Genomic DNA, 12,356 nt, shown 5'->3' on the forward strand with positions numbered 1-12,356 from the left:
TAGTTCTCATTTCCTGCTTCAGAAGTGCAGTAATCACATGTAATCATGCTGTTTGGCTCGTTGCCGGCTGACATCCTGCATATTCCTGCTCGCGCTGACTGGCTTACTGCAGGTATTTATAGGAGGCAGAGTTATTTAACCCGGACAGCTGAGTCAGAGAGCACATCCTTATTTACAGACCTGGGTTGGGCCCCTGGCTGTGGTTTTAAAAGGGTTAAACACTGCTTATTCTCCCAGCTTGAATGGTGAGGATTTATCAGGAATGTGTCTGAAATCTTTAATGAATTCTGTTTAGAAATGGCCCTTCATTGTGGGGATATTATCTTGGTAATAATGACTTGTGTCCAACAACCTGTTTCCCTGCATATGAGAGAGAAATTTGTTTCCTCTCTCAAGCGTGCATAAATATCCAGTGTCGGTTTCACCCGCTCAGCTGAATCATTTGCTCGTGATCAAGCTAAAAGAACACAAGTTTTCTTGCTTTTTTCTGCACATTTTTCGAATCTAGATGAAGTTGTTTTGTCTTACGGCCATGTGCTAATCACAGGGTGAGGCTAAGACCAACGCCATGAGAGACCCTGCCTGAATACAGCGACTAATCCACTCTGAAACGGGGGCCACGTTGACTACATTGTTAGAAAGACGCCACTGTAGCCATTCAGATTGGCTGATTAAAGAATGTGCTCACAGAGCGCACCTGTAACTGTGTGTAGAGGATCTGAGACAAACTATGCAAACAACTAATCAGTGATGCCTGGAGCTGTAGCTGCCAGTAATAACCTGAAAATCCACATGATGAGGCATAAGAGCCTGAAGAGTGTGTGTGTGTGTGTGTGTGTGTGTGTGTGTGTGTGTGTGTGTGTGTGTGTGTGTGTGTGTTTGTTTTTAAGTCATAATGGTGACGGAACCTGAAAGGAAACCATCTTATGGGGACATGCTGTAATTGTTGGGACCAGTTGCAGTTTTCACGAGTCCAGAATTATTGTTTTTCGAGCTAAGCTAGTTTTAGAATTAGCTCATGCTTAGGGTTAGGGTCAGTTGAGAGGTAAGAGTACGCAAACACGTGTCTATCATGGCTGCCTCACGTATCGTTCGTTTGGTGCGCGTCCAGTTGCACTATGTAGATGGTCATTTGGTGGTGTGTAGGGCTTTTCATTGATGTTTCGATGTTTTTGTATTGCTCTAAATCATCCTATGCCCCCTTGTGGAATCCACAGGCAAGTATGTGAGCAGCTACGCTGAGAACGGAGATGGTTGTGTGTTTAGTGCAAGTTCAAAGTAATGACGAGTGATGACGTGTGTTTCTGTTCTTGTTCTTCACAGAGCTCCATGGAGTCTCCAAACCTGGAGTTTGAGTACGGAGACACAGACACACTCACCGCTGAGCTCTCAGGTAGGACTTAAAGGGGTAGTTCGCCTCTTTAGACATGAAGCTGTATGACATCCCATACTAGCATTATCGTTTGTGAACAGTGGCTGTGTTCGAAAACGCATACTACATACAACATACTACATACTGCATACTACATACTACATACTACATACTGCATACTACATACTGCATACTCATCGATCAGATACTATGCAGAGCGTTTACCCACAATGCATTTCGCTCCTGCCCGAGCCTAAATCAGCCGGCCTGAAGCTGATTTCGCTTAAGCTCTAAACTCTGTAAAGGCTCGTGTATACTTCGCAGCAGTGTGTCGCAGTGAGCTTGTCGCAGTGAGCTTGTCGCAGACACGACGCAGTTATTTTTGATTTGTGCCTTGAAGCGCTGTCTGCGCTATGTTAATCCCACGCCACAACGCAAGAGGGACAATCACGAACAAGCTAGGATTGTGGGTGTTACGGTTACGGAGGTCATTCAACAACAATGGCGACTGGACGAATGCGCACTTTGATTGAGATGCAGCTGATCGATCTAAAAATAGAAGAAATATTGCTACTACTGGAGCTGGCAGAGAGGGAAAGAATCGTCACGGTTAACACGGTTAGCACGGTTAGCGTCAGCCGGTTAGCAAACCGGAAATACGCATAGTGTAGAGCGGATGTAGAGTTGACCAATCAGAGGCCTCCTGTCTCTCCTCCCTGCGGCGATGTCTGCGGCACTGTCTGCGGTGAGTTACAATTTTGAGGAGGTGCACCAGAGTGTCTGCGTAGGGGGGGGGGCATGTCTGCGTTAACTGCGACACACACGCAGACGACCTGGTTTCCGACCATAAATCAGGCTTGAACTTTAGCAACATTTGAAACATTTTCAGGCGAGAAAGTAGTCGTTTAGATCCCCAACATGTTGAAAACCTGACAAAATACCGGCTGTTTACAATTTTGTTCCCACAAATTCGGCGCTACTAAAGCTAGCTGCAGCGAGCAACGCACTTCCGGTTATTTTCACAAAATAAAATACCCGTTGCCTTTTATCATAGGGAAAGCCATTACGATACAATTGGTGCTTTTGTTTTGAAAACAGGAAGTGAACCTACCCTCGTTGTAGCTAGCTTGAAACTGCCGTTTTGACAGGAAATGGCGATCGGCGACGTCGCGTTACGTTGCATCTTGGGTAGTTTGAGTATGAGTAGTAACCTCATGATGCATACCCAACATTTCGGCCAATCTAGTTTGCATCCGGGAACTTCTCGCTTACTCAAACTCGCTTACTAACTCAAAAAGTTAGTAGGAATAGTAGGAGAAGTATGCGGTTTCGAACACAGCCATTGACTTACCCCCTGTTGTGTCCTGTGAGCTGAGTTCCGGCCTCGTTTTGGTGTTGACAAAGGTGTTACGGTGTTTACTGCTCGGTGTGCACTTCGGTCTACACCGTGAAACAGGCACGGCTGTCGGTAGGCGGCTGCACACAGTGATACAAAGGGAGAGAAAATAGTGCCGAACGATTGTGAGGTCTGACTTTTTCCTGGAGAACGATTTTGTGATGCAAGTGTATTACTCTTTTGAACGCATATTGTTTTGAGAAGCAAAACGCTTTATTTTTTAAACCCCAGCCAACTAGCCGGACTACCTTCATCAACTCCAAAACGAGGCTGGAACTCTGCTCACAGGACGCAGCAGGGGGTAAGAAGATGTTCATAAATGATGTTGCTAGTATGGGATGTCATACAGCTTCATGTCAAAAGAGGCGAACTATCCCTTTAAACTCGCCAGAAGGTCTCTCATTTGCATCGAAGCTTGTCAAAACAGCAACAAAAACCTGCAGTCCATGTGCTGACGTGTGTTTCCCGACTTAAATGTAGGGATGTATGTATGTAAAATAACTGTTGTCCTGGTTAACAGCAGTCAGGTTTCTGAAACACAGAAACAGACGTCAGGGACAGATGACTGCTCCAGGAACAGGAGGAGACGCACAACAGTGTGACTAATGGTTGCAAAGAGCCACGAAAAAGATGAGACCAACACTGTTTAAGACAGCGGCTCAAAACGTGTCCCTTTTCTGTTTGGAATGTGGTAAATACTGAGCTTGTCAGAACCAGTTGGAGTCCAAAGCCCTGTCCTAGTGTGGCAAAGAGGCTATTAATCTCTCTGAAATCTGAAATCTATTTTAATTCTTCCACAAGCTCGTCTTTCCACGAAATATTCCAACCACAGTATTTTTGGTTCAAGAAAAAAGCTAATTAAGTGCAGCTCATCAATAACCAACAATGTGTTTAATCTTTAATTCCGCTCTGTCTTGTTTGCAGAGCTTTACAGCTACACAGAGGAGCCGGAGTTTGCCCTGAATAGAGACTACTTTGAGGAGGACTTCAGGACCCACGGTAATGTGAACATGTGTGAGACTGAGCTGTGTTCAGATTACCTGTCTGGCACCAGGTGTGAGAGAGCATAAACTGAGCTGTCTGCAGTGTGCTTGATACATAAAAACAGGGTCACAGATACTCTCGCACACAGAAAAGTGCACAGCCATTATGCTGGAGCCTGTTATTGCTGCTTTTCATCACACACTTGATAACGGTGCCACTCACTGTAAGTGGAATGCTGAAGGTTAACCAAACAGGATTTCCACGGCACACACGATAAAGTGTCCTGAAAGAGATTATTAGTGGGGAGTGTAAATAAACTGAGCCGCATTTTAACTCTGAATTACTCGGAAAAACCAACAGTGATTGTACAACATTGTAGTTTTTTTAACTCAAGTCCACGGAAGCGGCTCGTACGGCAAACACAACACGAGCCGTTTTTTTTCCGCGGTTCTTAAGCTGAGCGGCGTGAGCTGAGGGCGAGCAGGCAGATCAAAGCTCTGTTCCCTCAAGCTGTTCAAAGAATGGGCATCTTGACAGATACAGATGGGAGGCCGTGCTTAATCATGTGATTGATTTGGGTTTCCAAAAAAAACCTACTTTTCCAACGAGAAGCTGACAAGAGAACAGGCTTTTCACGGAGTCCTGTGCAGAAATGATCTAAAGAAAATGATTTATTAAACTGGTACTCACTATTTATTTCACAAGAGCCACATTGGCAGCAAAATCAAGGGAAGAGCCACTTTTACCACAACATACTAAAGTCCCCTTTTGCAAATATGCATTTCTACATATAAAACATCCCACAAAAAAGAAACAACACAGCCAATACATTTTCAATTCAGACCACATTTGCCTTAATACTGGGATGAGTGGAAGCTGGCGTGCATGTCCTCGACTTTCTTCATGTTGAATGTGTAGTATGTTGTTGTAATCATAGTGAGACATTCAGGATGAGCATGGTTTTTGTGCTGGTTTTTGCCCTTTAATTAAAAACCGATCCATTGTGTCTGCATCTCACGCTGGCTAAAGTAGCTACCGTGCTCTGCGGTCAAGTGTGAGGTGGTTTAAGCGGGCTGCGTTGCCAGGTTTAACAGAGCCCCCTTTACATAAAAAAAATTAAGCCTTAATTAATACTTAATGAAAATACTTAATACTGTGCAGTATTCGCTGTATGTTATTTGAAAAAATGTATTGTTATTGTTACCATATATTGAGTATCTCTGGTGTAGAGTATCATTTATTGCCATGTGTCTCTTTTTGGGGGCATTTGCTTGCAGCAAAATCCTGTTTTTGTCACGAAGAAGCTGCTTTAATCATATCTAGCATGACATAGACGTAATTCAGAGTATCAAAAAGCCACAAAAGCGTCAGGGGGTCACAGGAGGATCTATGGGCTGAGCTGGCTGAAGAGGGGCCCTTTTTATCTTTCACCTCCTCCTAAAGCAAAGGGACATTAAAGGCTGCTGCTTTCCAGAGATAGAGCACAGAGCCGCCTCTTTGCATCATGTTCTTTTCATTAGTGAGAGAGTGTGTGTGTGTGTGTGTGGGTTCGGTTAGCAGGGCTGTTTTCTGCTTCATCTGTGCTTTGTGTTTATACTCTGAAGGCCACTGACAGCGTGCTTATCAATCTTTTATGTTGCTACCCAGAAATTTACAGTCAGTCACGTACAGTAATCACAGTAATTATCAAGAAAAGTCGAGTTTAACCTCTTCGCTGGTAAAAAAAAACGGAGCTTTTCTGAAGACAGTGTTGAAATTAGAAAGCGTTTTTGTTTGCCTGATGTCTTTCAGAGAATGTCTGCTTCACAGATCATGATGACGACATGTTGCTTAATGCCTTCGTTTGTTCTTTAAGAGCCTTTAAGAATAAAAATCCTTCATTGGTGCTGCGTTTCTGTGGTGTAAAAGTATCCTTGATGACAGACTTTGTCCATACTTTTGTGTAAATAGTGTACACACATCAGCTTTTTCTGGTTTCACCTCGTTATATTGGTCACTGTTATTTCCAGAGCTGGTGCCATGGGCTGCACTCAGGGTGTAAAAAGTGTTGAAAGACAGAGTAAAGCACCAGTTTGTGACAGTTTGGATTGTAAGTCATTGAAAATGTCATGGAACTGTGTTGTTTCAGTTCAGTTTGATAACAGGTCTGGCCTGTCAGTTTAGTACCTGAACTCGTTTCCTTAGGAGCCAAACTGATGTGATAATGTTAATAATCTTGTAATGGTGCTTCTGCAGATGTGCGAATTACCCATACAATGTGAATTAATGCTCCTTCATACTATCTTTTTGACCATTTGACTTGTTGCCTTCATGCAATTTCTGTTAATCAGTGCATTCTGTTTATATTTACACTTAAAACTCAGTTTCAGGAACAGGAATGTTGTTAAAAAGTAGAGAATAGAACTAAAAAGTGTATGACAGTAGTGAGCTATGAGTATGAAAACTAAAGATATGAAGCTAACAGTAATGTTGAAGATTGCAGATGCTGTGTTGTGTTTCCCCCGCAGACATTTCCAGTGCAACAGTGGCTATAAGGATCCTGCTTTTACCAGCAATGGAGTACGAGATTGGAAAAATATTTCAGTCAAGTTACAGAAGCAGTAACGGTCGGGACACTTGTTAGTCTTGGAAATTAATTCCACACCGTCACCGTCATGTCTCCTTTTTTATTTTTAAACAGAATTCTTGTGTTGTTATTATTATTAATTATGCTAAATAACTCATTTTTATGCCATTTTTGGTTTAAAAAAACCTCGATTTTGGTGCCTTGCTAAATGTCGGGCTCACTAAAGCCCAATAAAGTGGCCGGTGAGTGAATAATGAATATATGTGATGAATGGCAGTGGTCCCAGCATTGAGCCCTTAGACAGTCCTGGCAGTGGCGGATCTAGGATATTTCTGAGTAAGGGGCCATTAAGGGGCCACAGTGTTCATAGAGGGGCCACGTATTTGTCCAACACCCTTGCACACAATTCCCTGTTTTGGTAAGGTACTGTATATACATTTTACCAGTCACACCATGTTCAAACACTGAATTAAACACGTAATTTAAAAAAAAACTCCTAAAAAATTTTACATGCATTAGTTACTGTCCATTGACAAAATGCTCTCAAACACACACACAGCATGTGAGAAAATCCAGCATTTAATTAAATTTTTTAAAACCTTTTTACTTTTTCACAAATACTGTCAGTTCAAAACATCTCTCTCACAAACATACACAAAGTTGCATGTGGGTGACTACTGTACATTTCACTCCTCTAAAACAGCATTATTCTTCGGTTTTTGTGACGGGAACTGAACCGGACAAAAGACAGATGAGTGACAGGACAGGGGCACGTCAGGGGGCCAATCAGATTTCAGCTGGGGCCAATGCCCCTGTGGCCCCGCCCCTAGAACCGCCCCTGAGTCCTGCACTAATAGGACAAAATAACTTTTAACATTGTAGGATTCACTGTCACAAGCTTCATGTAAACCCAGAAAAAGGGCTGCAAAGTGTTGCTTGTTCTCCAAGGATTCTATTAATTCATTATTAGGCCAGAAATATACTTGCTTTTGATTATGGATACTCGTGTTTATCCAGGCTGCCTCTTTGTTTGGAGCATCTTGTGCACATCCTCAACAATTAGCGCTCGCAATTTTCTGCGCCTGCGCTTGCAAAGCTCATTTTTCGTAAAAAGGGTAAATTGAAGGGTAAATTTCTGTTATTTTGTTTCATTTAGAGCCCCCACAGGAGTCTCAAAACCCACATTTTTTGCGCCACTGCAGGCATAACCTATCGTTCACGCGTGGCTTCTCTCAGGCTCAACAGACAGATCACAGATAAACTGTCAGATATATTCAGAATCGTTTTTAACCTTTGCAAAAAAGTAATGAAAATTGATGTGTATTTCAGCGTGAGAAATCGATCAAATGCGTGAGAGTTGGCAGCCCTGCAAATGGTGTGACAACTTAAGCGTGATTACTTGGCTCCATCAAGAGAATGCTGAATGAGAATGAGCCAAGCTAACCAGACATAATTAGCCCCTATCATGTGAACAAAAACTGACTTTATGAGTTTAGAGTCTAAACTGTCATCTTAATATCCTCTAAGCTAAACTTTAGAGACTCCTGTTGAAGTAAAGATGCAGACAGTAACACATTAGTCTCTTGTAAATACTTCCTTCAGAGCAGACGTTTTTTGTCTTTTGACCTTTTCACTGCTTGTGCTTGTGTCACAGTCTTCTTTGACATATTAGCTGAACGGTTTTTAAACTAATCGGACACTTTCTTGTGCTTTGGCCTGCAGCTCGGGGCAGGAGGTGGACGGAGCTGACGGTGGAGGAGCAGAGGACGTATGTGATGAGGCTGCTGGACGCGCTGGAGGTGACGGACAGAGACAAGAGGCTGAAGGTGGCCCGGGCCATCCTCTACCTGGCTCAGGGTGCGTGGCCCCAATTTATTACAACCTGTTTATGGTATTTTTACATTCAGTACATACAGTGTGAGCTTCAGTAAAAACTAGGGCTGGGAAGCGATTAAAATGTTTAATCTAATTAATCACGTGATTTCCCTGATTAATCACGATTAATCGCATTTGTACGCAGAATCCAAAAATGAATCCAAAAGTAGTGCATAGCTTTTAGCATTTAGCTTTATTTTAAATGTGCTGCCATATGAATGAAAGTGCCATAACATTAGTTGTGCAAACACACTTTTAACATCAGCATCTTTCTGTAGTTTTTATGTAGAAGCCTCGCTCCACTGTCTGTTTCCTTGAATGACTTGCTGCTATCAGTTGTGTGTTTTGCCTTTAAGTGATATTTTAGACTGGAACTACTACGCTGAGAAGACAATTCAACTTGGCAGTGTTTACAGATGACTTTGGTTCTGTCGACTCCGCCGCCTGGAAGAACTTTAACATGAAAATGGCCGAGTAAAAGTTCCGTACCCTTCTCCATGTTTGGTGGATCCGCCGATTACTTTCTTTTCCGGTTCCACAGCAGACAGCAGCAGACTTTTACAAAATAAAAGCCTGTGAGCAACAGACTTTAAGAAAATAAAAGCCTGAAAATAATGTTTAAAAAAAAAAATAATAATAATTTAATTAAAAAAAAAATAAAATAAAACCTGCGTTAATGCACGATAAAATATTTATCAGCGTTAAATAATTAACGAGTTAACTCGCCCAACCCTAGTAAAAAATAAAAAAAAAAGGTTTACACGTTACTTTTGAACAAACTTACATGACTAATCATTCAGTCAGCTTTTGTAAAACACAAGAAATGGGAAATCTTGTGCCTTCCTCAGGAGTGTTTGATGAGTGTGACACAGAGGTGGACGTGCTCCACTGGTCCAGGCACAACATCTTTCTGCTCTACGACATGGGCATCTTCACGGCCCTGCTGGAGCTGCTCAGCATGGAGATAGAGTGAGTACGACAATTCAATTTTTCAATTCAATTCAGTTTTATTCATATAGCGCCAAATACAACAAATCTCATCTCAAGGCACTTAAATAGTATATTCAAGTCAATTGGAATTCAATTCATTGTAATCATAATTATTAATTATTAATCATAATTATTATTAAAAGAGAGTAAAGTGAGGAAAGGTGTGACAGATGAGGCCCCCCAGCAGGCTGGGCCTATAGCAGCTTAACTATGGGATGTTTCAGGATCACCTGAGCCATCCCTAACTGTAAGCTTTATCAAAAAGGAAAGTTTTAAGCCTGGTCTTAAAAGTGGAAAGGGTGTCTGCTTCCCGGACATTTACTGGCAGCTGGTTCCACAGAGAGGGGCCTGATAACTGAAGGCTCTGCCTCCCAAACTGGCAGCTGGTTCCACAAGAGAGGGGCCTGATAACTGAAGGCTCTGCCTCCCAAACTGGCAGCTGGTTCCACAAGAGAGGGGCCTGATAACTGAAGGCTCTGCCTCCCAAACATGCAGCTGGTTCCACAAGAGAGGGGCCTGATAACTGAAGGCTCTGCCTCCCAAACTGGCAGCTGGTTCCACAGAGAGGGGCCTGATAACTGAAGGCCTCCCAAACTGGCAGCTGGTTCCACAGAGAGGGGCCTGATAACTGAAGGCTCTGCCTCCCAAACGGGCAGCTGGTTCCATAAGAGAGGGGCCTGATAACTGAAGGCCTCCCAAACTGGCAGCTGGTTCCACAGAGAGGGGCCTGATAACTGAAGGCTCTGCCTCCCAAACTGGCAGCTGGTTCCACAAAGAGGGGCCTGATAACTGAAGGCTCTGCCTCCCAAACTGGCAGCTGGTTCCACAGAGAGGGGCCTGATAACTGAAGGCTCTGCCTCCCAAACTGGCAGCTGGTTCCACAGAGAGGGGCCTGATAACTGAAGGCTCTGCCTCCCAAACTAGCAGCTGGTTCCACAGAGAGGGGCCTGATAACTGAAGGCTCTGCCTCCCAAACTGGCAGCTGGTTCCACAGAGAGGAGCCTGATAACTGAAGGCTCTGCCTCCCAAACTGGCAGCTGGTTCCACAGAGAGGGGCCTGATAACTGAAGGCTCTGCCTCCCAAACGGGCAGCTGGTTCCACAAAGAGGGGCCTGATAACTGAAGGCTCTGCCTCCCAAACTGGCAGCTGGTTCCATAAGAGAGGGGCCTGATAACTGAAGGCTCTGCCTGGGTTTTCTTCTTTGTGTATTTTTGTTCCAATTGAATTTGATGTGTGTGCAGCAACAACCAGGCATGCAGCAGCGCAGTGAGGAAGCCCGCCATCTCCCTGGCAGACAGCACAGAGCTCAGGTACGTCACACCAGCACATCACTCACAGCAGTCTCCATTTTGTCTGCTTCAGATAAAAAGAGGAGTCCTTGGGCCATTTCCTCATATTCACTTTCAGTTTTTACTTCTGCTTAGTAGAATTGATTTTTCTGAATGCTGAAAGCACACAAACACACACGCTCACACACAGAACTCCATCTGTTCATTCACTGCATGAATGCAGGCTACAGAAAGAGGTTTGCACCTAATTTATTCTGCAGAGTTGAATAAGAATCAGAATCAGCTTTATTGGCCAGGTTTAAGTAAACAAACAAGGAATTTGATTCCGGTTAAACTTCACTCTCAAAGTACAACACTCAACAATAACATAAAAGAATAAAATAAAATAAAATGTATAAAAATAAATTTATTAAAATATTTTATAAAATATATTTTAAAAAAATTATAAAATGTATTAAAAAAAATTATAACATTTATTTAAATAAAAATAAATAAAAAGCCTTTATGTTCATTTTAAACAGGGTGAAAAGCTTTGTTGAGTGAACAAGCATTTAATGCACCAAACTCTCAAAGTACAACACTCAACAATAACATAAAAGAATAAAATAAAATAAAATTTATAAAAATAAATTTATTAAATTTATTTTAAAAAATAATTTAAAAAAAATTATAAAATTGATTTAAATAAAAATAAATAAAAAGCCTTTATGTTAATTTTAAACAGGGTGAAAAGCTTTGTTGAGTGAACAAGCATTTAATGCGCCAAACTTTCAAAGTACATCACACAACAATAAAATAAAATGAAATTTATAAACATAAATTTATAAAATGTATTTATTTTTTATTTTATTTTATTTTATTTTATTTTATTTTATTTTATTTTATTTTATTTTATTTTATTTTATTCTATTTGCTTGTTTTTACTACTTTAATTTGTTTTCATATCTTTACTGTATGCTGCTGCAACAAAACAATTTCCCAAATTGGGATTAATAAAGTATCTATCTATCTATCTATCTATCTATCTATCTATCTATCTATCTATCTAAAACATAAAATTTATTCAAAAAAATTCTAAAATTTATTTAAATAAAAATAAATAAAAAGCCTTTATGTTACTTTTAAACAGAGTGAAAAGCTTTGTTGAGTGAACAAGCATTTAATGCATATCAGATAATCATCAATGAGTGGTGCATTAAACTTAGGCCGAGCCCAGAGATAAAATTCTCTCTTTTTGAAATGCCAGCAGGTTGCAAACCCAAGTGATGCTTCCAATAATCCAACTTTTAATTTGCTCCATTTTATTACTGCTTCTTGTGCTTGTAAAGCCCTCAGGTCCATTAGACCTGCCGAGGGAAGCAGTTAAATGGACACCACACACACTCAGTAGCGTGAAACAGGAAGTCGCAGAGCAGCAGGTGAAAAGCCAATGCTTTTGTAGGGAGAAAAGGCCTGTGGGGGTAATAATAGGCTATTAATAACTGCCTGACTGGCTCCCTGAGCCCTCTGAAAGGAGTCCTACTTTAAATGATCTACTCTTTAACCTAAAACAGGCCTGGAACTGAGTTGTGAGAAGCTCAAATGTCAATATGAGGCAAAGGGTTCTATGGTTTGACGTCCCAGCCAGTTCACCCCGAGGTCATATCCTGTAAAACTGTTAAAAAAACAGCTGCTTCTCAGACTCTGCAGGCCTCAGTTAGCATGTTAAAGGTTAAAGGTCATGGCAGCACAGTTAGAAAAAGGCTGAACAAGTGTGGCTTGTTTGGAAGGGCTGCAGGAGAAAGCCTCTTCTCTCTAAAAACGATATCTTTTGATTTATCTGGACTGTTGCTTGTTTTTAAATTCATTTATATTATTTTATTTGTTTCTTTTATGTATTTTTA

General features: G+C 41.6%; 1 protein-coding gene across 4 annotated transcripts in view; it reads left to right on the plus strand.

Annotated features, from left to right (window-relative positions):
- Window positions 1–12,356, plus strand: part of strip2 (striatin interacting protein 2) — a 40,766-nt gene that overhangs the window by 2,862 nt on the left and 25,548 nt on the right. For all 4 annotated transcript variants that reach the window (XM_075471376.1, XM_075471377.1, XM_075471379.1 and 1 more), the window contains exons 2-6: window positions 1,324–1,393; window positions 3,693–3,767; window positions 8,041–8,175; window positions 9,042–9,162; window positions 10,426–10,494. In XM_075471376.1, coding sequence (XP_075327491.1) covers window positions 1,324–1,393; window positions 3,693–3,767; window positions 8,041–8,175; window positions 9,042–9,162; window positions 10,426–10,494 — 470 coding nt within the window. The remainder of the gene's footprint in view (window positions 1–1,323; window positions 1,394–3,692; window positions 3,768–8,040; window positions 8,176–9,041; window positions 9,163–10,425; window positions 10,495–12,356) is intronic.

This window comes from Odontesthes bonariensis, chromosome 8 (assembly GCF_027942865.1).
Source record: "Odontesthes bonariensis isolate fOdoBon6 chromosome 8, fOdoBon6.hap1, whole genome shotgun sequence".
NCBI lineage: Eukaryota > Metazoa > Chordata > Actinopteri > Atheriniformes > Atherinopsidae > Odontesthes > Odontesthes bonariensis.